The 24,954-nt window shown below is 58.9% G+C and overlaps 2 protein-coding genes across 2 annotated transcripts in view; one reads left to right on the top strand and one right to left on the bottom strand.

Annotated features, from left to right (window-relative positions):
- Window positions 1-9,881, top strand: part of NECAB2 (N-terminal EF-hand calcium binding protein 2) — a 29,668-nt gene extending 19,787 nt beyond the window's left edge. The window contains exons 7-13 of the mRNA XM_023637393.2: window positions 826-944; window positions 1,150-1,229; window positions 4,566-4,619; window positions 5,483-5,595; window positions 7,976-8,053; window positions 8,564-8,655; window positions 9,361-9,881. Of these exons, the coding sequence (XP_023493161.1) occupies window positions 826-944; window positions 1,150-1,229; window positions 4,566-4,619; window positions 5,483-5,595; window positions 7,976-8,053; window positions 8,564-8,655; window positions 9,361-9,389 (565 nt within the window). The 3' untranslated portion in view covers window positions 9,390-9,881. The remainder of the gene's footprint in view (window positions 1-825; window positions 945-1,149; window positions 1,230-4,565; window positions 4,620-5,482; window positions 5,596-7,975; window positions 8,054-8,563; window positions 8,656-9,360) is intronic.
- Window positions 9,882-15,866: 5,985 nt separating this feature from the next.
- Window positions 15,867-24,954, bottom strand: part of SLC38A8 (solute carrier family 38 member 8) — a 29,360-nt gene continuing 20,272 nt past the window's right edge. The window contains exons 10-14 of the mRNA XM_070263146.1: window positions 21,773-21,887; window positions 20,517-20,664; window positions 19,948-20,156; window positions 18,371-18,422; window positions 15,867-16,073 (exon numbers count right to left, since the gene is read on the bottom strand). Of these exons, the coding sequence (XP_070119247.1) occupies window positions 15,980-16,073; window positions 18,371-18,422; window positions 19,948-20,156; window positions 20,517-20,664; window positions 21,773-21,887 (618 nt within the window). The 3' untranslated portion in view covers window positions 15,867-15,979. The remainder of the gene's footprint in view (window positions 16,074-18,370; window positions 18,423-19,947; window positions 20,157-20,516; window positions 20,665-21,772; window positions 21,888-24,954) is intronic.

A 24,954-nucleotide genomic window follows, 5' to 3' on the forward strand; every position in this document is an offset into this window, starting at 1 on the left:
CACAGCAGCGGCTTGCCGAGCTTTCAGATTCACAGGAGACAAATTCCAGAAGGTGCCATGGCAGTGCTGCCCGAAGGCAGAGGAAGGCTGGGGACCGGGCATGTCGGCCGTGTACACAGGACAGTGTGTGTGTGTTTTATGTGCATATGTGTGTCTGTGTTCCTGTATGGGTGAGTTTTCCGGCATCTCTGCACGTGGGGATTCGGGCATCCACCGAGCATTTGCTGAGTGCCTGCTGTGTGCAGGCACCGTGCTCGGAGCATGCTGGGGGCTGTGCATGTGTGTGTACACAACCGTGTATGTGGTGTACAGGGACAAGAGAGGGGGCCTGGCGGAGGTCAAGATCACAGAGTTCTCTGTCCTATTAAATGCCCACTCCTGACTGTGTCCTGGGGCTCCCCTTTTTGGACAGGGGAGTTGTCTAGCTGGTACAAACCCAGGATACCCCGCCCCAGAGGGCACCAAACACCAAATGGGCTCCTCATGAGGCAGGCAGAGAGGGAGGCCCAGGGGACGCTGTGAGCCTACTGGGGTGGGGTGGGGCCTCCCAGGAACAGGGCCCGGGCTGTGGAGTCCTAGAATGGAGCTGAGTTCAAATCCTGACTCTGCCCCACCAGCTGCATGGCCTCAGCCAAGTTGCCTGCCTGGGGGCCTCCTTTCCTCTGAAACAAAGGCCGCCATGCCCACTTCACAGGGATGGGGCTCCACCGGGTAAAGTGCCCATTTCAGCCCACGGTCCGTGCCTAATGTCTGTCCAAGCTGCTGGAGTGGCCCGGGCCCTGCGGCCTCCCTCATGCTGTGTGTGTTTCCCCGCTCACACTGCAGACAGAACCATAGCAAAGCCAGCCACGGCGCGGTGGAGCCCTGGTATGGAAGCCCCACGCCCCCCTACGCCCCCAACCACAAGCTCATGGCCATGGAACAAGGGACGAGTCTTCCATCTGGTGAGAGAGCCGTGGCCTGGGCTGGGGGACACCGGCTGGGGGTCCTTGGAGGAATTCTGACAGTGGCCCACATGGGTGCTGGGCCTCCGAGTGGGACCGGGACTGAGAGGCTGGGGGCAGGCCTTGGCCCCTCGGAAGACTAGGGGCTCCCCTGCCCCCAGGCCTGGCCCTGCCCACCATCACTGTCTGTCTTCCTCTTTCCCAGTCACTGCGGACCCCAAGGAGGAGGGCCTGGAAGCCCAGATCAGCCGGTTGGCAGAGCTCATAGGACGGCTGGAGAACAAGGTAAGCCACCGACCCCTGCCTCCAGCCCTCCGCTCTCCCCAGCCCCCAGGGAGTGCAGAGTTAGGCCTGGAGTTAGGGACAGAAGTCAAAGAGCCTTGGTGAGACATCACAGGCAGAGCATGGAAATGGAGAACACAGCTCCCTAAGGATAGACACACCCCCAGCGGAATACATCCGAGGAGAGGTGTCTGGGGAAGGAGCAGCTGTGGAGGGGAGCGCGGGTGCCAGGAGAGGCATCTCAAGGAGCCGAAAGTAGTCAGCAGGGTCATGGGCAGCAGGGAACAGGGCTTCTGGGGAGGCCTTGCTCTGAGGCAGGGTGGCCTGGGCAGGTGACGCCGAGACAGCGTAGTGGTGAGGAGGCACGGTGACGACCCAGGAGAGATTAGAAGCAACCCGACCGCCAGCAGCATGAAATCTTTTCAGTACGATACAGCGCGTCTCCGGGTAATAGAAAACGGCACGGCCTTCACTGAGTCGTGTTTTCGGAGGACGTGTCGTGACTCAGTGGGCGCTCACAACACGACTGTATCAGTGTCCCAGTGCTGCCGAAACCACGTACCGCAGGCCGGGGGCTGAAACAACAAGCGTTGATTCTCTCACAATTTGAGGCTGGAAACCTGAGATCAGGGTGACGGCGGGGCTGCTGTCCCCTGAGGCCTGTCTCCCTGGTGGGTAGACAGCTGTCTTCTGCCTGTGTCTTCACATGGTCGTCCTCCGTGCGTGTCTGTGTCCTCATCTCCTCTTCTTCCAAGGACTCCCGTCATAATGGATCAGGGCCCATCCTAATGGCCTCATTTTAACTCAGTTACCTCTTAAAAGGCCCTGTCTCCAAATACGGTCACATTCTGAGGTACTAGAGGTGGGGGCTTTAACACATCAATTTGGGGGGTGGACTCGGTTCAGCTCATAACAATGACTGTTTCTTGGAAGAAAGGAAACGGGTTGCCTTAAGGTTTACCAATGGGCTCAGGTATCAAACTGCCCATACTCAAATCCTGGCTCTACCACTGAACAGCTGTGAGACCTTGGGCCAGTGGCTTACCCTCTCTGAGCCTCAGATTCCTCCTCTCACAATAGAGATGATAGTCAGAATAGGACCCCTCATCGAGTTGTTATGAGGATTAAATAAAATGATGTCTTAATGGCTTAGCTCAGAGCCTGCTGTGCAGTTAACAATTAATTTTAGCAATGTTAGCAATTATTATTGGACGTTCTGATACCAAGACTTCTATATACGCACACGCTGTACCCATATGCCTACGTAAACCAAGATAGCAGGTTTCCAGGAGCCCTAGGGTTGGGATGATTTTACATTTCTCCTACTTAAAAAAAATTTTTTTTTACATCTTTTGCAAAAGGGCAAAAGATTTAGGACTTTGATGCGTTTGGGGGTTCAGAGGGATTCGCGGGGGCAGGGCGCAGGGCTCCCCGCTCAGAGGGAGGCTGAAGCAGCCGCGCAGAGGGGAGTCCGAGGGAGGAGGCGGCCATCCCACCTGCAGGGCTGAGGCGAGGCGGGATCTCCGCCCTTAAAGCTGCGGGTGGGAGAGGTGGAGACGGCTCCGCGCGGACCCCGAGGCCTGGTTGTCATAACAACTCCGCGGGCGCCTCCAGGGGGAGGCCCTTTGAAGCTTATTTTTAGCGCCCCGGTCGCCCTAACAACCGGCTGGCTGGAAACCGAGGCGTACCTGGGCCTCCTGGAGACGGGCGGGGCCCGCCTCGCTGGCCTCTGATTGGCCGAGGCCGCGAGCAGGAGCCAATGGGGTGGGGCCAGCTCCGAGCCCCGCCCACCGCGGGCCAACCTGAGCCGCTTCTGTCTCCGCCGGAGGATCGAGCGCCAGGCGGCCGGTCTGGGAGGGGGACGGGGCAGAGGTGGTTGCCGCTGTGCCTCCCCCATCCTCCCCTCATCATCACCCGCGCGTGGTCCTGCCGGCCCCTAGGAAACCAGATGCAGCCGCTGCCCTCCAGGTGCCCGCCTACACGGTTGTCAAATGATGGAGACAGACTTGCCCCTGCCAGGCGCTCCTTGGCCACCCGCAAACCAAGTTCCCGCCGCGTGTCCCTGAAGTCAGTACCCTCTCCAGGACTGGCTGCGTAATTTACAGGGCCCGGCGCAGAGTGAGCAGGCAGAGCCCCTTGTCCAAACATGAAGAATTTCAGGGCCGACCCAGTGGCACAGCGGTTAAGTGCGCACGTTCCACTTTGGCGGCCCGGGGTTCGCCAGTTCAGATCCCGGGTGCGGACATGGCACCGATTGGCAAGCCATGCTGGGGTAGGCGTCCCACATATAAAGGAGAGGAAGATGGGCATGGATGTTAGCTCAGGGCCAGTCTTCCTCAGCAAAAAGAGGAGGATTGGCAGCAGCTGTTAGCTCAGGGCTAATCTTGCTCAAAAAAAAAAACAAAACAATTTCAGGATGGTGACTGCACGGGTCCCAGGCCCACACATGTGCTGCTGTTTTCCTTAACATCCAGTCGGTGTGCCTCACACACGTGCTTGCATGAGAGGAAAGACCTGGGGGTGTGATTTCGGCTGTCCTCAGGGAGGCTGGACAGCCATAGGCACAGAAGTGGCATTTATTGGGGTACCCCATGTTCAAGGAAGAAGAATCATGATTCTGTGTGTCAGAGGACAGAGGCCCTGGGTTCAGCCCCAGAATCAACAACCAACTTTTGTGGGCTTCAGAGTCCGGGGTTGTTTGCTATGAAATAGTGACCAGTGAGCATCCTCGAGCTTCTGGGCCTGTTTTGGACGCCGGCGCGAGGCCGTGAATAGCGTGCACGGGGTTCCTGCTTTCGTGGAGCTTACAGTGGGGCACCCCTGGCTCAGGAAGTCTGGAAAGTTAAATAAAATGTGTTTGTAAAGCATTTAGCGCAGGGCCTGCAGAACCAGCGAGAACAGCCCACCTTCATTCAGACCGTTAGCTGAGGTGCCAGGGGTTACAATTAGGGGTGATTTGTAAGTTAATGGGGAATCTCAGGGCTGTTGCCAGCAGTTGTGGCAAAAAACCAGCATCCTGGATTCAGGACTCGAGTCCCCATTGCTGCCTCTCCCAGGACACCCCACCCCAGCAACGTGGAGCCTGCTTTGTGCCAAGGTAGGTCTCAAGTAGAGGGTGTGCTTGGCCAGGGCCGTGTGGGGGGCGGACTGAGCCCTGTCCAGCGAGCCTGACCCCTGGGAGCTCCCGCCAGTGGGGGCCTCGAGAGCCTCTGGAAACTTGGGGCCGAGGGGCTGGAGCTCCGTGGGGCCCTGAGCACTGCAGTGTCCTTGTGGTCCTGGAGGCCTCCCTGACGGCAGCGGCCTCTGTGTCCAGCATCTCTCTGTGCTTTGCTGTTTCAGACCCTCTGGTTTGACCTGCAGCAGCGCCTCTCAGATGAAGAAGGCACCAACATGGTGAGCCCGTTCCCGAGGCCTCCCTCCCCGCCCTCTCCTGTGGCCCCAGCCCTGCCTGAGCTAGGACTCAAGATGCCGGTGGCTCAGTGTCCCTGACACCCGGCCCCCCAGGGACCACCAGGAGGGGAGATGCAGCCCAGCACCTGGCCACCCTCCCCTCCCAGGGCTGTTCTTTGAGGCGCCAGGGCTTTGAGCAAAAAAAGTGTGGCCCGGAGCCAAGGGACCAACACAGCAGTGATGTCCACACACCGATTCTATCAGAAACGACTTCTGCTGCTCACGGATGTTGTCTAGGACCCAGATGCCTCACAGGCAGCCCCAGATGTTCGTAGAGCCTGTTCAAACCCCTCCTCTGGTTTTCAGCATTTCTGGGGACTGCTTCCTGCGTTTGACTTTTTTTTTTTTTTTTTGAGGAAGATTAGCCTTGAGCTAACATCTGCCGCCAGTCCTCCTCTTTTTGCTGAGGAAGACTGGCCCTGAGCTAACATCCATGCCCATCTTTCTCTACTTTCTAAGTGGGACGCCTACCACAGCATGGCTTACCAAGCCGTGCCATGTCTGCATCCGGGATCTGAACTGGCGAACCCGGGGCCGCCGAAGCAGAACGTGCGCACTTAACCACTGCGCCCCTGGGCCGGCCCTGCATTTGACTTTTTAAGTTCTAGTTCTTTTTTAGCCCGTTCTTATATGTAAGGATAAAGTGCACGTGCATGTGGGGTTTGGTTGGTTTCATTTTGACCAAATTGCCCCTCCTTTCTGAAGGGAGGCATGGCGAGGCTGTGCCCATGGGGCTGTGGGGTCCTGGGAGGGGGAGGGGCTGCCCGGCCCAGGGGCACCCACGCTCACTCGGCTGTGGCCCGCAGCACCTGCAGCTGGTCCGGCAGGAGATGGCCGTGTGCCCCGAGCAGTTGAGCGAGTTCCTGGATTCTCTGCGACAGTACCTGCGGGGCACCGCCGGGACCAAGGACTGCTTCCAGTGAGTCAGCGAGGGGCTTCGGGCAGCTCCGCCTCGGGGTAGAGGGCGGGGCAGCCCCCCAGCCTCACCCCTGAGCACAAACCGTTCCCCAGGGAAGCACTGGCAGGGCGGTGAAGAGAGCTGGGTTCGGTCCTGGCGCAGGCTCTCCCCGCTGTGCAGATGGGGCGAGTGATTCATCTCCTTGACCTCAGCTAGCTCATCTGGAAAGCGGGACCACTCCCTGGGGCTGCCGGAGACCGAAATGGAGCATTGGACGTGAAGGACTCGGCCAGCCCCTGGCACCCAGTCAGCGCCCACTCCGTGTTAGCTGCCCTGTTACTGCTGTGGCTGCCCCTCAGGGGCCTCGCCGTCTGTCCTGCCACCAAGGCCTGCGCTGATTTTTGGCAGAGCTGAGCCGGGCAGCCGTGGGCACGTCTGAGTGGCCCACAAAAGACGATAGCCCTCACCCTCGCCGGGGGTGGCCCGAGAGGGCTGTTGGCACAAGCCGCCAGGCTCTCCATCCCCTCTCGGGCCCACGCATCAGCACCCAGCGACGGTAGCTGCAGCCCGTGTCCTGCCTCGATCCACTCCCTCTTCACTTGGCTTTTTCCCAAGTCGAGAGCACATGCCTTCAGTCTCCTTCCTGGGGGCCGGCCCGGGGGATACAGCCACGAATCAGGATGCTGCTCTTGCTGATCGTTTATCCTAGGTGGTGGGAGAGGGACAAAAGGAGGATGATTCTGACTGGTGATGGAGGCTGAGGGTCCCGAGTGGGGGGCGGTTGGGGAGGGGGCTGCTTTAGGTTGAGGGGCTGCGTGTGCACTGAGGAAGGGCAGTCTGGGCGGGGGGATCAGCCTGTGCTGAGACCTGGGGTGGCAGCGAGGGCGCCGTGTTTGAGAAAAAGACACTGGTGTGTCTGGACAGAGTGACGAGGGCGGAGGAGGGACAGGGGCGGCGGGCAGGACCCACTCACGTCCACCCTCCAGGCCCTGCTCGTTTGGACCATATTGGAGATGCGTGAGCAGGAGCAAGACATGGTCTGGTCTCCCTTGTGTGCAGAAGGGTCGGGAGGGGACAAGATTGCAGCAGGTGGCCAGGGAGAGGCCCTGCAGTCACCGGGCATGGGGGCATGGCCTTGGCACGACGAGGGTAGAGCTGAAATCTGTTTCGGAGCAGAGCTGACCAGACTTGCTGGCGGCCGGGAGGAGGGCGTTGTGGAAGGAGGAGGCAAGACAGAGTTTGAGATGCTTGGGCTTCAGAAACTCGGAGGAGGATGGTGCCGTGTACTGAGGAGGTCAGGTGTGCTGGTGGAGGGAGCCACGCAGGCCGTTTGGGCCACGTTAATTTCGAGATGCCCATCGAGGTGTGCGTACAAATGGGGAGATCCTGAGAGAGATGCTGGCTGCCGGGAGAATGCGGAAGGAGAAAGGGGCCCAGCCGCCCCTCCTGTGCACACGGGTGGCACGCAGTAGGGCTTCACATCCTGTGTCCTCCCTGCACCCCAAGCCTGCCTGTCTTCTGCCCATCCAGAGGCCACCTGCACCCCCAGCCCAAGAAAAATCAATCAGGACGTCATTAGCCGAGCAAATGCAATCACGGTGATTGCTTTCATCTCGGGGCAGCAACCAGCCTTAGATGCGCCAAATTGCTCTGATGACCTTTGTCTGTCGACCGAAAGGCCTGTAAGCAGCGCCGGCTGAGTCTGGCAAAGGGCCATGGCTTACATCTGATTGGCGGGCGGCACGGACCCCGCCCCATCCTCTCCGGGAGTCACGAGCCCACGGCTCCACGTGTAATTTTAGGCTGGAGCATAATGAACTAATGATACCATTAGCTGCCTGTTTCCCTGCCTCCATCCTGGGCGGCCCGACCTGGAATTGCCTGTAATTATAAAGCTTGCCTCGAGGAGGTTCGTGGGTTCTGTTCTGCTGAGTGTGTGAAAGAGAAGCGGCCCGGAGCGCCGTGGGGAGGCCAGACCGGGGCACGTTAGAGACGATGTCATCTTGGAGGTCAGCCCTCCACCCTGTTCCCCCTCCCCACCAAGTAGGATCAGTCCTATTTAAAATGAGGCGAGTGGCGGTGGGGAGACATGCTGGACTGATCAGACGGTATGGCCGGCCCTGCAGGCTCCGGCAGCAGCATTAGCAGAGCAGCCTTGGGCTGGTGACAGGCTGGCTGCCTGTCCTGGAACACCCCGGCCCCTGGCCACCCCCTCTCCTGCCAGGCTCGCATTTCCAGGGTCTTAGGGCACCCCATAGCCTGGCTCCGGGGGCGCCCTGTCCAGGCTCGTTTGACGGTAGGGAGGTGGCGGGGAGAAGAAGAGAGCAGCCGAGGGGGGCGGGATGTGGGTGGTGCAGTTTAGTCCACCAGCTCCGGCCTCTCCTCTCCTCTCCCCTTGCAGTATCGCCGCCGTGAGGCTGTCGGACGGCCTCACCTTCGTGGTCTACGAGTTCTGGGAGACGGAGGAGGAGTGGAAGAGGTGGGCACAGCCATGGCTTCTAGCGCCAGGCCGCGGCGGTCAATTAGGTGATGGGACGAGGAGGTGGGGCGGCCCCAGCTCCCCTGCAGCTTTTCCAGGGCTCTCGGCTCCTTCCCTTGTCCCGCAGTATCCTAGGAGGGGAGGAGGGGATGGTGATAATGAGCCGGGGTTCCAGCAGCATCCACGCCCCAGAGCGCTGGCCTCTTCCAGCCAATGCCTGCCCTCAATCCAGCTGGAGGCGGTGTTTCTCTGTGCAGTGTGACAGGTCCCTGGCCAGCCCTGGGATCCTCTTTGAAAACTGCTGCCCCAAGGGCTAAAAAAATTCTCATTAAGGACAGTCCCTGGAAAGAAAGACCCAGGCTCTTCTCCCCCAGACCTGCCACTCCCCGGCCATCTGACCTTCACACGATGGCTCTAAGCCTCCAGGGGGCTGAGCAGGGTTAAGGTCCATCCTGGGCAGAGCCGGACCACCCAGCCCCAGGCGTTCACTGGCGGCCCCCTGGGTTGCAGGCACCTGCAGAGCCCCGTGTGCAAGGCGTTCCGGCACGCCAAGGTGGACACGCTGAGCCAGCCCGAGGCCCTCTCCAGGATCTCTGTGCCAGGTAGCGGGCGGGCGGGCAGAGAGCCAGGAACAGCGGCAGGGGGTTGGGGGTGGGGGACCACAGGGCCCTGGTTCCAGCAGGAGATGGCTGAGTCGAGGGAAGGACAAGGCTGAAATCTTCCAGCGACTCCTCTTCCTGCTGCCTTAGCTGCCAGGAGTTCCAATGAGTGCTCGGCACCAATGCGGGGAGAGACCCAGGGCCAGAGCATCAGGCCAGCCCCCGAAATGTGAGGACAGGGCCTGAGACAGAAAGTGGCACTACAACCTCAGAACAACAGAGTGGGGACGGGGTGGCACCTCAGACATGACCAAAAGCCAGGGACACCGGGGAGGTGGGCCCAGAAGAGACCAGCATGTGGTGGGGCTGTGCCAGAGGCCCAGAAACCCCCCAGTCCAGGGCAGGCCCCAAGGTGGGTCCTCGCCTCCCCCATTCACAGCCAGACCCACATTACCTCCACAGGCATGTGATTTGCCACCGAGGGGCCCGGCAGGCACCTTTGCACCCCACAAAAGGGCCCCAGCCTTCCCCTGCCACGTGCAGGCCAGCCCCCGCCTGGCACAGAGCCGGCAGCAGCTGAATGAGGGGATGTGGTCCAGGGGTGCAGGAGAGGGGAGGTGAGCCACCGGCCCCTCGCTGCAGCCGGCAGGGGCTGCCCGTCCCCACAGCCCCCCTTTGCTGACGTATCTCTCTCCCACCCCTTGCCAGCCGCTTGGTGCACCGTGGGCCGCGACTGACCCCTCCCGGAGGCCTGCAGACGCGCCTGCCACCCTGCCCCTCTTACGAAGGACGTCCCCTCTTTTCTAGACACTTTGGTACACGAGCTGTCTTTTCAATATACTTCCAAACAAGAATGTATTTCCCCGCTCTCTGAAGTGAAGGAGACCCCCTCCCCCACCCCATACCCCCATCCTCGTTGGCAGAGCAGCGTCGGACCCGCCACTGGGCCGGGAGGCCTCCTGGAGCCGGCAGCCCGACCCTCCCTAGCCCACCCCCTGGACGGGGCCTCAGATGCCCAGCCCCAGGCGCCCAGGCCGCCGCGGCCTCAGCAGGACGCGCCCCGCTCCCTGTCCTGGTTGACAGTCCTCTACGTGGTAGGAGCCGAGCCCCCGTAGCGCCCGACCTAGGCCTGTGCCCGGCCGCACACGGCAGCAGAGCCCGGTAGTCAGCACCCTGCCAGGCGGCCAGCCGCCACTGGACCGGCTCCAATAAACTCCGCTGGCAGCGGCCGCGCACTGTGTGTGGTGGTTTCCCTTCGTCTAGTGTGAGGATGGTTTCTAGTGGGGCCCCTGAGGAGCCGTGAAACCTGGACCAGCTCGGCCCAGAGCCTCAGTTTTCTTATCTGTGAAATGGAGGTGATGACTATGGGGAACGTATTTTGACAAATAAGCTTGTGCTTGTTGCAAAGTTCGGGGGTCCTTAAGACCACCCTCAGGTTCCATAATTCACCAGGAGGACTCAGAACTCAGCAAAGGCATCATGCTCGTGGCTACAGATTATGGCTGCAAAAGGATGTGAAGAGGCGTGTGGGGCAGGGACCAGGCGAGAGCAGGCACAGAGCTTCCCGTCGTCCCCTGCCAGTGGAGTCGGGCAGACAGTGCCTGTTTCTCCCAGCACTAACGTGTCACATTATGCATAGAATATTGCCACCCAGGGACACCCCTGGGGCCTCGGTGATCAGAGTTCTCAGTGGGGGTCACTCATGCGGACGTGGCTGACCCCAGCCTGCAGCCCCACTGGAGGTCCAGCTGATACCCCATGGCCCAAAGCCCCAGGTTAACAAGGACACTCGGATCAGGCAGGACAGTCCTAGAGGTCACCTCCCAGGAGCCGAGGGCAAAGCCCAGACCTCTCCAGGCAGTTAATCCTTCACTGCACACCTGGAAATGAGCTGTTCCAACGAGACAGGCGCCCACAGACTGGGCTGGAAATAATGGTGAAGTCCTATTCTGGAACCTTTCTGACTTCCCCTCGTCTGTTTCCCTGTCCTGGTTGCAGGAAAGATGTCATACACAGAACTCTCCAGGGAGCCGTGGGTCCCCCTCCTAAGGATGGAGAGGAGGGTGGGGGGACCAGGAGCAGCCGGGGAGGGGGGAGGGGGAGGCCCTACATCACATCAGGGCAGCGGTGGGTCGGCCCCAGTGGGAGCCCGGGGAGGCGGGACCCGGGAGGGGCATCCTCTGGCCTCCAGCTCTGAGCCTGGAGCAGCCCGGCTGTGACATGTGGCGGTCGTAAAGCCGTCGCCACTGGGCGAGGCCTCGGCCCCCACCATCCCCTCCTCCCCAGGGCAGCTCCCATCCTCGAACTGGGTATTCACCTCCCAGCCACCTCCTGGCAGGGCTGGAGGATGCTGGCCACTCGTGCAAAACTAGTGCCACACGACGCGGGCTTGGGGGAAGCATACAATGCAGCCTCGAGTCCCAGCTACACATCTCTGAGCTGAACGTCTTTGCCACGAGCCTCTCGGAGCCTCTGTTTTCTCGTCTATAAAGTGAGGAGAAGAGCCCCCCACTTTGAAGGTCAGCACCGCCTGGTCATGAGAACGCCCCTGGACTGGGTCCTGCTGGCCGCGTCAGCGAGCACAGAGCTGCCCCGAGCCCACCTCACCCCGAAGCTGGTGCTGTTCCAGTCGGCTCAGCTGTTTTAAAAATAATATTCTCAGGGGGCTGGGGATCTTCGGGGTGCAGCTGAGGAGCCCCGTTCGCTGGGCATGTTACACTTATGCCACACGTCACACCCACCTGCCCAAGCCCTCTGTGTGTCACAGCGTCTCTGCTGACTGCAGCCCACAAGCACTCAGCGCCTCCTCGGGTTCTGAGTGCGTGGAATGGGCTCTGAAGAGAACAAATTTCAACCCTAAAAGGTATAAGAGCTCCCACTTAAATTACACTTCAGGGCCAGGCACGGAGTCAGGCACGGGGTAGGTGCCATCACCCTCGATGCTGCCTGTGCCATCTTGTGATCAGCAGGTGGGGAAAGGGAGACACAGAGAGGGCAAGTAACTCAGCAGAGGTCACACAGCAAGCAAATGGCACGGCTTATATCCAAGCCCAGAACTACCTGCCCCCATCCTGTGCCCTAACCACTGTGCCACACAGTGTAGACACATGGGGAGGAACCACTCCAGATGAATACACTAAGATCCTGAGCAGGTTCCTGAGACAGTTAAAGACAGAGTTACCGTACGACCCAGCACTTCCACCCCCGGGCATATATGATGCCCAAAAGGATTGAAAAGATGCATTGAAGCAAATATTTGTGCACACATGTTCACAGCAGCTTATTCACGATAGTCAAAAGGTGGAAACAACCCCGATGTCCATCAGTGGATGAATGGATAAATAAAACGTACTCTGTCCACACAATGGAATAGATCAGCCGTAAAAAGGAAAGACCGTGGGTCCATGCCACGACATGGATGACCCTCGAAAACATAATGCTCAGTGAAGGAGCCAGTCACAAAAGGCCACGTGTGTATGTTCCATTCCTATAAAATGTCTAGAGTAGTTAAATCTACAGAAACAACAGATCAGTGGTTGCCGGGGGCAGAGGGAATAGGGAGTGCCTGCTGATGGCTTCATGCTTTCTTTTGGGGTGATGAGAATGTTCTGGAACTAGAGGTGGTGGTTACACATTGTGAAGGCACTCAATGCCACTGAATTGTCCACCTTAAAATGGTTAATTTTATGTTATGCAAATTTCACCTCAATTAAAAGAAAAAACACCAGTCGACTCACCCGCCCACACAGAGGCGTTCACCACCTGCCTCCAACGGGCTGATCCGCGTGCTTGCCGCGTCCAGTGCAAACCCGCCCCTCCAAGGGAGGCGCGCAGAGGCAGCCTGCGTGGAGGCGGCAGCCGCTGAGGTGCTGGGGGCAGCGGCACCGGGGTGGGGTCCCTGTGCAGTCCCTTGGGGGCACCTGAGCCAGTGGAAGGCCTTCCCCAGGAAGCTCAGGGCAGAACAGGTCATTTGTGCTGTGAAATGTCAGTTGGCCACGTTCACAGCTGTCATTCGAGACGTGAGTCTCTACCCACAAGCACAGGTGACACCCTCGACCGGGCGCCTGTGCAGGCCAGCTCTGTGCCGGGGGCTCTGCAAGTGTGTCTCAGCTTGTCCTCATGGCCATCCTGGGAGGGAGGGGAGCTGTCCTCAGCCCTGTCTTAGAGGAGAGTGAAGAAGACGGAAACCGAGGGCCGGAAGGGAGAAGGAAGAGGCAGCTGCCCACCTAGGCCCAGGAGGGACGCCAAGGCTAAAAACAGCATTGTTGGAGTCTTTCCTGAGTGAGCACCTGAGGACAAGGGCGGTTCAGGGAGGGCCAGGCCTGGCCAAGGTCACATGGCTGGTAGGTGGCGGGCAGAGTGGGCTCAGATCTTCCAGACCCAGAGGCTGTGCTCAAGGCCCTACGCCACACCACCCTGACCGTGAGAACCCCCTCCAGCCCTTCCCTCATCCAGCGGCTGTCACAAACTTAAGGGAGCCACTTAGTCTTGGGGCAGGACAGTCCAGGAGACAGCCCGTCCCTTCCTTGTTAGGTCAGACATCAGAGGGTGACATCCTAGCCTGCTTTTCTCTGGCAGCACTGTGTCCCTGCATCATGATGGTTGAATTGAGGCTTAGTCGTATGAGGACACACTTGTAGCTGTCACAGAATCGAGACGGAAACCACTGTCCCCAGTGATGATATTTGTCACCCCTCAAAGAGCCCCACTCTTATCTTTTCTTAGCATTTAGTGCCAGTCCACTTCCTTCCTGACATGCTTTCCTGCTTTGGGGTGAGCCCTCGTGTCCTCTTATTTCCCTTTTTCCCTCAGCTGCCAGGAAGCTCAGTGTTCTGTCAATCTCAACCCAGATTTTCTGGAAATAAAACTACCATTTCTTGGGTCCCCCACCGGCTGCTCATCTTTTTTTTTTTTTTCACTCCTCACAGTAAGCCCACATCACATCGTACACAATAAGCCTGCTCCATTTGGCTGGTGGAGAAACCGGTTCTTAGAAGAGGTTCATAAACTGCCCAAGATCTTGAGATAGCCAATGGCAGAGGCAGTGTTCAAACCGGTGGTCTGACTCCAAAGCCTTTTCTGACACGACCTGACCCCCAGCGTGCTTTGCTCTCATGCTAGGACTCTCCGCGAATGGTCCTCTCATGGCCCCCGCCTTCCTGGCCTGCCCCACGTGCTTTAGGAAACATTCAGGCTGTAAATAACCAATAACTGACCATCCGTCCTCGCTGCTGGCTCGGGGGTGGTAAATGCTCCATTAAAGCGATCCTGGTTCTGAGACCCTCATTCGGGAGGATGCTGTGGCCGCTGAACACAGGGTGTGGCCGGTGGGGGTGTGGGGCGGCTGGTCAGAGAGCACTTGGAGCTCCTGTGTACCCCCCACTGGGTCAGAGTCTACACCAGAGGCCACACTTCCTGCCTCCACCAGCAGCCATGGCGGAGGAGCACAGAGGGTGCCCCCCTGCCCCCAGGGTCAGGCATCCCAGCTCCCACCCCCCTGGCCACTCCTCCGAGTGAAGCGTGGACTGGAAAGAACCGGACAACAGACTTTAACCCCAAATCGGTCCCAACCCCAACTCTGGACCTCACAGGACAGGTGGCCTTGACATTTCCAAGCCTCAGTTGCCCCACCTGTTGAATGGATGAGTTTGAAGACATTATGCCAAATGAAGGGAGTCAGACCCAAAAGGCCACATGTCACATAAGCCCATTCATAGAGAATGTCCAGAACAGGCAAATCCACAGAGACAAGAAGCAGATTCATGGTTGCCCGGGGGGAGGGGGCTGGGGGAGGGGGCCTGGGGAGTGACTGCCCACGGGCACTGGGTTTCTCGGGTAAGAAAATGCGCTGGAATCAGATACTGCTGATGGCTGCACCATTCTTCCATCTTCTAACACCCACTGAACTGTGCACTTTTCAAGGGTGAATTTTATAGTATGTGAATCATAACTCAATTTCAAAAATTCATGCAGGTGGACAGGCTGGAAAAAACCAACAAAATAATGGTTCTATCACCACCAACCTCGCACAGTCATGTACACATCGCAGGACACAACAAACAGAGCTGGGCCCCCTGCCTCCCCCGAGGGAGGCGTCCCCGAATGTCAGCCCCTCCTGGCTCTGCACCACTGGCTGCTTCTGTCTGCAGGCAGGAAGAGTGGCCTGAACCCAGCAACATCCAGGACGTCCCCGGGCCTGGGCAGGGTCTGTGCTGGTGAGCACGGGGCGAGAGCAGCTGGGCCCCCGGGCCTCTCCACCGGCTTCTCCCCACCCCGTCTCCTCTCCTCTCCCCAGGCCCTGGGGCAGACCGTCCGCCCCTCCTCCTCGGCTTCATGTGACTCCTCACGCCAGAATTGGGGTGGGGCCAGGCGGGAACCCCAGCGCAAACGGCCCACTTGGCTTCCAGGCTCCTCAGGTCCGGTCAGTGGAAGGGAAAGGGGGCGCTCCTTGGGGTTCCCCCCATCGGGGTATGTGGCAAGTGCAAGGTCGTGTGGCCAGCTCTGGGCGTCCGTCTCCTTGGGCATCTCCTGGTCAAGGGCAGGATTTCAGCAGTCCCCACGCCCCAGCCCGAGGCCCAGCTTGAGTCCACCGCCACCCCCCATCGGACACCACCTGAAACCTCCTTTTGGGCTCTCACGCCCTCACCTCAGGTCTTTGATCCCGACGCCCCAAAGCACGGCTCTCTGGGCCTCAGCCCCTACTTCTCAGGTATGAGTTGAACTGTGTCCCCCAGAAATATTAAGCTAAAGTCCTAGCCACTGGAATCTGTGAATTTGACCTAATTTGGAAACAGGACCTTTGCAGATGCTAATTAAGTAACTACATTAAGAGGAAGTGATCCTGAATTAAGGCGGGCCCTGATCCAATGACTGGCGTCCTTACACGAGAGGGGAATTTGGTCAGAGACGCAGAGAGGATGGCCCCAGGAAGATGAAGGCAGAGCCTGGAGTGCCGCGTCTACCAGCCCAGGATGCCCGGCAACGCGGGAAGCCGGAAGAGGCAGCAAGGATCTCTGGAGCCCTCAGAGGGAGTGTGGCCCCGCGACACCTGGCCCTCGGACTCCCAGCCTCCAGAACTGTGAGAGCCCATTTCTGCTGTTTGTGGCCACCGGTTGGGGCTGCCCCAGGACACCCTGACACGCTCCTCCCCACTGCGCCGGAAGCCCTCTGAGCCAGCAGAAGCCCCAGTGAGCAGCCTGAGAAGGAAGAAGGAATCCGTTTCTCCAGCATCTTTATGACGGAATGACGTCGGTCCCACGGCTGGACTCGGGCAGCGGTGCCACGAGGGCCGGGGGAGGCCCCCCTCCTGCTCAGGTGCGGCCGCCCCTCAGACGAGCTCCAAGACGGCCCCCACCGTGCTCTGCCCAAAGATGAAGGTGCCCACGAGCACGGAGACCACTCCCCAGAGCTCCAAGCAGCACCTGCCAAGTCAACAAGCCCACGTCAGTACGCGCTCTTCTGGGGTTTCGCACGGACGAGCCAGCACATGCACAACACTTATTATTTAAAGCCCATCAGTCACTGATTTGGAAAAAAATCGGAGCATATTCTCCCCTCCCTGCAGGGGTGGGTCTCTGAGACAACAGGAAATAACACACCTGGGCGTTCCAAACACCTCTCGCTCCCTCGGTTCTTTCACAGCCTCGCTCCTCCTCAATATTTTATCAAAGCCAAAGAAATGGGGGGAGGGCGACGCTAGTTTCAACCTCCCTTCCCACTCCTTTCCCTTTTTGGGTGGGGGATGAAGTCCCCCCAAAAATGAGGAGGGAGAAGAAAGCCCCAAGTCACACACAATCGGAACACCGGCTGGGGGACCAGGGCGGAGGCGGCAGGGGTGGTGGGAACTGGCAGCTTCATAACATAAACCAGAAGAGACGGTGCAGAGAATGAAAGGAGAGCGACGATAATAAGATTCCCACAAAGGCAGGGCCGCCAGAGGAATGTCGGGCCCCATTAACAAGGCCCACAAGGACCCGTTGTCATGGAAAGACCATGTCTCGTCAAGCAGCATCTCGGAGCGGTGACTCTGTGCCGTGAACATCCACCTGTCTGAGGGCGGGAGCCCGAGGGGAACGTGACCCAGGGCTGCAGCGCTCCTGGAGCAGCTCTGATAGATCAGAAGGCCCTGAAGCAGTTCCAGAAGTAAAAATATCTTGAAAGCCCATCCGTAAAAACTGCTGTGAGCTTGATCAAGGGGCAAAACACAAGCAGCAAGGGGCTGCAAGAGCACGACAGAGTAGGAACCACGTGGGGGACCCTGACAGTCGGGAGCCAGCTCCACGCCCCAGTCGGGTTTAGAGACATCCAGAAATGTTCCCTGCCCAGAAGGGAACCAGCCGAGCTTGCCGCCATTGGAAGACCCAGCTTGCGCCCCATGCAGCTGGAGGAGGGGGGAGACTGAGGCACCCGCCTGGAGGTGGGACCCAGTCCACGGCTGCTGTAACTTAAGAGCATGTCTACTGGGCTGAGTGGTGGTCCCCCAAATTCACATCCACTCGGAACCTGTGAACGTGACATTCTTTGGAAATAGGGTCTTTGAGGTTGCAATCAAGTTAAAGATCTGGAGATGAGAAAATCCTGCATTTGGGGTGGGCCCTAAATGCAATGACAGGTGTCCCCAGTAAGAGGGAGGCAGAGGGAGATTTGAGACACAGACAAGGGGCGAGGCCACGTGAGGATGGAGGCAGAGACTGGAGGGGTGCGGCCACAAGCCAAGGAATGCCTGGAGCCACCAGAAGGAGGAAACGGCAAGGAAGGGAACCCCGCCTCGAGCCTTCAGAGGGAGCACAGCCCCGCTGACACATTGATTTCCGACTTCTGGCCTCCAGAAATGAGAGTATGAATCTTTGCTGCTTACCACCCAGTTTGGGCAACTTGTTATGGCAACTCTAGAAAACCAACACAGCGAGCACCTCTTTAGCAAAGTTCTCACGTCTGTGCAATGGGAGTAAGAGCTCCGCAGCCGCTCAGGGCCCCGGGGCCTAGTTGAGGAGCGGGGCATCCTCTGTGCACACATGCTCCTTTCCACTGCAGTCAGACCGGGCCCCTCAACGGCAAATACAGGGTCCCAGTCACGTCTGATTCACGGCTGACACGGAGGAGGGCACTCTGCTGAATAAAGGGACAGTCCAGATTCTCGTCTGACCAGCAGTGTGGAGCGGGGAGAAGGGGGAGCAGGGGCCCCTGGTCCCGTCAGGCCAGGTTGAGTCCCCGCTCTGCCCTGACTTGCCGCGTCCTGTGGGTCCTTGTCTGCAGGATAGAGAGACCCCGGCACAGTAGGGAGATGTGCCTGTAAAGGGCAGGCCCAGCCAGGACCTGCGCCCGTGTGGACAGAGCAGCCCTGGTGCCTGGAGGGCTACACGGCCTCCATACCTGAGGGCTCTGTGCGCCGACAGGACCAGCCTGCAGCCATCCTGCCTGGGATGGGAGCACAGGCAGTGGGAGAGGAGGAGGATGCATGGCCGGGGCCTCCAGAGGCCCGGAAGACCCCAAACCACACAGAGCTCCAACCACAGACCCTCAGAGCGGAAGGGAAAGCCGTGCATGGACCGACAGAGCACCGGCACTGGCCCTGCTGGCCTGGGTCCCAGTCCTTGCGCAGACCCCCGCCCCCACTGCCTGCGGTTTTCTCATGGCGGGACAGCAGAATCTCACGGCCCCTCCGCACTCACATTCTCCCACCCTGAGCCCCTTCAACGCCTCCTTTCGAGACACTTACTTGACTCGGGGTCCCATGGGCTCGACGCCAACGGCACAGATGAGGCACAGACCTGCAAAGGAGACTCAGGGTCACCCCAGTCTTCATTCTTGAACCTGAAGCAACCCTGTGCTCTCGAGAGCTCAGGCAACACCCAGCAGTCCCCAGGGGCCGAGAGGCCAGCAGGGCCTCTGCCCACAGTGGCCCCGGCGGCTCACGCCGCTCCCAGCAAGGCGGCACAGCGTGGTGGCCAAGGCCTCGCTTGGGGTCCCCCTCGACGTCTCCGAACGTCTTGGCCTCTAGAGGCTCAGCCTTTCACATGACGATGACGGCACCCCTCCACAGGGTCTCTGCGATGGCCCGACTCCTGGGAGGCCCACAGCTGGCAGCTGCACCGTGGTCTTCTCCTTTCTCATCCTCTCTCTTTTTTTTCATTAGTTCCGCTGGGATTCAAAGCCAGACAGCTCTGCCAAAATTTCCCACGGCTTCACCCTCATCCCAACCCTGTCCTGGCCGGTCCTGTCCAGCTGGGGAAATAGCTGGAGCTAAAAGGCGGCACCCAGGACATCGCATGGCCCCCGACTTCCTGTGTGTTTAAGACTCCAGATCTGCAGACCTAGACCCCGGGTGGGTGGGCGGCGGGATGTGGCCACCCCCCTCACGTCTGGAAGAGCTTCCCAGTGCCAGGGCCAGAATGGACCTGGGGTTTCGGTCACCAACACTCCTCCTTCTCCAGAGGAACCTGGGCCTTGGCCCCCCTGGCTTTCCCAGTCCGGGATAACCCTCGGCCGTTTCAACTAGAACTTCTCATCGTTACTCAGTAACACTGGGAAGGTTTCCTAAGAAACCATCCCTCACGGAAACCGTGTTTGCCTCCAAGGTCAGGGGACAAAGGGGAGGAAGCCGTTCATGGGGCGCCTTTGAGCCGTGTGAATTTCATGTCATTGGAAATATATATATATTTATTTAATCATTTTTTGGTGAGGAGGATTGGCCCTGAGCTAACATCCATTGTCAATCTTCCTCTTTTTTGCTTGAGGAAGACTGTCCCTGAGCTAGAGCTAACACCTGTGCCCTTCTTCCTCGATGTTTGTGTATATGGGATGTGGCCACAGCGGGGCTGATGAATGGAGTAGGTCCGCACCCGGGATCCGAACCCACCCACCCTGGCCGCCGAAGCAGAGCGTGCAGAACTTTAACCACTCGGCCACCAGGCCAGCCGCTGAAAATATTTTTTAGAAATAAAACAAAATCCCGCAGCAGGCAGCCGCCGTGGGCGGGGGGGCAAAGCCGTAAGGTCAGCTCAGCCCTGCTCCGCGCTAGCTGTGCAGCCGGGAGGCCCCTGGGCCTTGGTCTTCTCGTCCATGGCATGGGACGGTGACGAAACTCCCATCATTGCATCCAGGGCGGCCACGGAGATGCTTCATGAGGGACGGTGTTATGGCCCCTGGGCTGTGCCGGGCTCGTAAACAGGGCTGGGAGCTGTCCTACCCACACGGGGCTCCCACCCTCCAGACCCTTGACCTGCACCACAGGGACGCCCGCAGAGAGCAACGGGAAGGATGCACAGGCAGGAGGCCCAGGAAGCGGCGTCTCACCTGGGAAGATGAAGATGAAGAAGGAACTGATGCCGCCGATGATGCCGATGATCTCGCTGAGGTCGGGCAGGAACAGGGCCATGGCGAGTGTCACAGTGACCCACAGGACGGTCAGTGGCATCCGAACCCACGGCCCCGAGGGGTCAGCCAGGGCCCTGGGCCCACACGCCCGGCAGCAGCCCCTCCTCCAGAAATCCTGCATCACCGACCTGGAGGCGAGGCCACCACAGGCTCCCAGGGGCTCCAGCCCAGCCCGCCCACCACTGGGCGCTGCAGCCCCCTCTTGGTTGCCCCACACACACCAGTGCTTACTCCCCAGGGACGCAGCCCTTAGGTGCCACCCACACCGAGGGGCCGCGTGGCGAGCAGTCAAGTGTGGGCTCAGGAGGCACTCCAGCCCCCAACACTTACTAACTGGGTGACTCTGGGCAAACCATCTAAACCCTCCGCCTCCATCTCCCCCTCTTTGAGTGAGATGGCGGCAGCCCCTGCAACACACACACTAGCGCCCTGCCTGCCACGAGTTAAGTGGCCATAAATGTCAGCGTCCCCACTGAGCCAGGCCTCACCTCCCCAGGAAGAGCACGATGGGGTAGACGGTAACGATGGAGACGGCAAAGAGGACCCGGGCGACGATGATGACCACGTCGTTGCCTGGGTAGGACATCAAGATGTCGGCAGAAACTTCCGTCCCGAAGGTCAGGAAGCCATAAACGCCTGGGAGGTAAGAAGGGTGGAAGCCAGGAGGGCTGGAAAAATGCCGCATCCCCCTCAACTGCGACACTCTGGCAGCATCGGGCTTCTACCGCCTCCGAGGTTTTCCCTAGGTGCTGACGGAAGGTTCCAGAAGAGCTCTCTGGTTCTACCATTTCCCAAGGCTTTCCTGTCCTCGGCCTACACAGTACTCTGTTCTGATTCAAAACTGTTCTCAGGCAAAACTGTTGCTTATCCTTCTTTGAAATAGCTCGTAGTGCTGGTGCCTCGCAGCATCCGGGTCCCCTGCCCTGTCCCGATACCGTCTCTGGCCAAGAGCTGTGGCTCCTCCTGGCCCTTTCTGAGAGGTCCCGTGACCCTGCTGGCCCTGGATCTAGACTGTCTGGAGGTGACTCTCAAGTGCTAGGTCACAGCCCTCTGACCCACGGGCAGCAGACAGACAGGGACCTCCTCTGCTGGAGAGAGGTCACCCATGGTAACCACAGGCGTCCAAGGCGCCCAACACATCTGGGGCAGCCCGAGGGCTTCCCGAGTCAGAGGCTCCAGTGGGTGGACAAAGGAAAGAGCCACCAGGCTGGAGAAACGTGGCTGGGAAGAAGTCAACCTGAGCCTGGGACCTGGGCTGTGCCACGGGTGTGCTGTGTGACCTTGATCATGTCACAGCCCCTCTCTGAGCCACACTCGTCCCCTTTGAAGATGCTTCTGACTATCACACAGGTTTGTGAATGTTCAAATCCATCGCATCCACGAGAGCGTTTTGTCGACTGCTACCCAGATGAAACGCTACGAGGACCATCATCATTGCCATCCCGTCAGACGGCGGGCAGGCAGGGGGTGGGGGGATGTAAGAGCAGGGGCTTTGCAGAGCCGGGCCAGGGTTTGGGTTTCAGCTTTGTCACATCTAGCTGGAAGACCGTGCACAGGCCGGAGAAGCCCTCTGAGCCTCAGTTTCCTCATCTATGAAGTGGGCACTTTCCTACAAGGTTTTAAGGATCAAATGAGTGAAGACTCTGTGCCCAGCACATGCTAAGCTCCCCATAAACACCGTTTACATTCCCATTTCTCCTGCCGCTCCCTGCCCAGCTTCTAGGTGCCCTGGGAGGGGCCTCACCTGTCAGCGAGTAGACAAGGCAGCAGGCCAGCAAGGACAGCACGGAGACCAGGGCCCAGTGCGAGAGGCGCTGGTTGCGCATGCTGCAGTAGATGGAGACAGCAGCTTCATGACACTAGAAGACAGAGGTGGGACTCGGTGGGACTCAGGCCAGCTGGGTGCTAGAATCACCTGGAGCAATCTAAAAAGTATCAACACCCCAAAAGATGGAAACAATGCAGAGGTCCACCAACAGTAGAAAGCATAAGTTAAATCGCTGGCTATTCATATGTGGAATATTACACAGCACTGAAAAAGGATGATCACAATGACACACTCAACATGGAAGAACCTCTCAGCTGCAATGTTGAGCAAAAGAAGCCAGACGTGAAAGAACGTTTCCGTGTACCTGAAGTTCAAACTACAAGACAGACAAGCCAGGACATGGATTCTCAACGCCAACACTAGTGACATTTGGGGGCTGTCCCCTGCATTTAGGGTGTTGAGCAGCATCCCTGGCCTGGACCCACTAGACGCCAGAGCACCCTCCAGTTGTGACAACCAAAAATGTGTCCAGACATTGTCAAATGTCCCCTGGGGGGCAAAATCGCCCCCTCCGGCCCCCCCCCCCCCCCCGTTGAGAACTGCCATTTATGGTGACAGAAGGCAGAACAGTGGTTGGGGGGTGGGTGCTCTTGAGTGGAAACGGCCAGAGGCAGCCTTCTGGGGGTGCTGACGATGTTCTGTAGCCTGATTGGGATGAATGTTGTGTGGGTGTACGCAAACTTATGATTTATATACTTTACATGTACTGTTATATGGTCATAAGACTTTTTAAATATAAAATACATACAGCCAATGCCCAGAGCTCCTCTGTGCCGTGAACTTTGTCTGGGGCAGGTCCTGGGCAGCGCTGTTTCTTAAGCAGCCCCAGAGACCCTGTTGTGCAGTCAGGATTGAGAGGCGCTGCCGTATCTCGATGCTCCCTATGGGTGCCGGCATCTTCCTGGGCTCCTGGAACAGGGTTCCCGCCATCACGCCCACTTGCTCACTTCTGATCAAAACCAAACGTGTTGATCGTCTACTTCTGCCCACTCTCCAGGCTCCTCAAGAGCCACTCTCCCCTCACTCGCGGAGCTTGGTCCACCTCTGTCCCTCTTCGCTGCCTCAGGGCCTTTGCTCATACTGTTCCTCTGCCTAGGATTCTCTCGTAGTTCAGCCAGCCCCTACTCATCCTTTGGAACGCCCTCCTCAGCTGGGCCAAGTTCTCTCCTGCGTCCCCATGCCCCCGTGTGAGCACATTTGGATTTGCTTGTTCAGCATCTGTCAGCTACCCGATGGCAAGGACCACGTCTGCCTCAGAGCTCATGCCAAGCATGGAGCACTCCACAGATTACTCATTCACCAGTTCCTTTAACCCCCCGGCAGCCACGAGGCCTCCCTCCACCCAACCTGGCTCTCCGCTACTCAAACGCTTAGCAGTCCTACTCAGTGCAAGTCTGGGATACCCCATGGCCAGGCCCCAGCCTCACGGAGCACACATTAGGGAGGGCTTGGGGGCATCGGCCTCAGTGTTCCTGATCCCAGCGGTGGTGGCGGCCAGCCCAGGGTGAGCTCGCACACAGACCAGCCTCAGGGCGCCTGTGCATCTTCGGCTTCCTGCCCCGGGACTTCTCAGACCTCACAGGAGCCCACTGGCCTGCAGGCCAGCTCAGCCAGGGGGTGGGGGCTTAATCCCCCAGGGACCCTCGACCACCGGGCAGCGGACCTCCGAGGGTCGAGGCTCCCACCTCCCTCCTGTACTCCCGAGCCCACGCACGGGGAGAGGGTGCCTGGTGGTGGCGGGATGGTGCCCTGCCATCCTTCCTCTGAGTATCTTAAGACTCCGAGTCGTCTCTCTGTCGGTTTTATGCAGGGAAATAAAGCCCGTCTCCCGGGGCGGGGCTGCTCTGCTGGGGCAGTGCCTCAGTCAGGGGCCAGCCGCGTGCAGGCTCGCTGTTCACTCAGGGATGGGGCGCGAGGCAGAGGAGCACATGATGGCTGAGAAGTGGAGACAGCCCAAGTGTCCACCAGCTGATCAACAAAGAAACAGGGTCCATCCACCTATTATTCGGCCATAGAAAGGAATGACGTCCTGACACGCTGCAATGTGGACGAACCCCAGAGACAGGCTGAGTGAAAGAAGCCAGTCACAAAGGACCACAGGCTCTAGGATCCCATGCACATGAAATGTCCGGGACAGGCACATCCACAGAGATGGAAAGTAGATTTGTGGTAGCCAGGGGCCGGGGGAGGGATGGGGAGTGACTGCCAACGGCCGTAAGTTTCTTTTTGGGGTGATGAAAAAGGTCTAAAATTGACTGTGGAGACAGTTGGATGACCCTGTCAACATACTAAAAACCGCTGAATTATATACACTTTAGGTGAGTGAATTTTGCGCTGTGTGAGTTATATCTCCATAAAGCTGTTTAAAAACAATGACAACAGAGAGGTACCGAGTGCGGCCAGGCTGGCTGGGAGCCGAGCCCGCTTCCCACGTCTGCTCCTCGCAGGCCCCTCCTACCGACGATGCGAAGGCTGAAGGGGGTGCCCTGTTGCTAAATGTGTCGGGCGAGGGGTGGTGTCTGAACCAGACCAGAGCTCCTGGTGGCAACGGGTGGCCTCCCCTTTCCAGCGCACCCCTCCAGCCTTGCTCCCAGTCCGCGCTCTGCTTCCCATCATCTTCATGGTCCTCCCCCACCCCCGGATACTCGACTCTCCAAGCCAGAACCTGGCAGCATCACCTCTGGTCTGAGCGGTAACCAGTCCTCAGCCCCGCTCCCACCCCCGCAACTCACATCTTTTCCCAACTCCCCATCACCGCATCCCGTGTCCCTGGAAACCGCAGCCCGGCCTCGGTTGCTAGGAGAACTGGATGAGGGGGCCGAGGCAAAGGTGAGGGGGCACCCCCTCGTAAGCGTCTTGAAAGCAGCCCCCCCACAGCGCGAGCCTGCCGCACCATATGGCGCTCAGGCATGGGAGGGAGCGATGGGTAAACTACACCCAGACAAACAGCTGACAGCAAAACCATTGCTTTAGATCTTTCAAAATATTGGATATGCAGGAGGAAATGTGAGAAACTCCTAGAAGCGGCTTGCTGAGCCCCAGAAGCGATACATTGACTCATTTATGAGGATGAGAAATGGAAATGTCTCAGGATGTTT

This window comes from Equus caballus, chromosome 3, assembly GCF_041296265.1.
Source record: "Equus caballus isolate H_3958 breed thoroughbred chromosome 3, TB-T2T, whole genome shotgun sequence".
Classification (NCBI taxonomy): domain Eukaryota; kingdom Metazoa; phylum Chordata; class Mammalia; order Perissodactyla; family Equidae; genus Equus; species Equus caballus.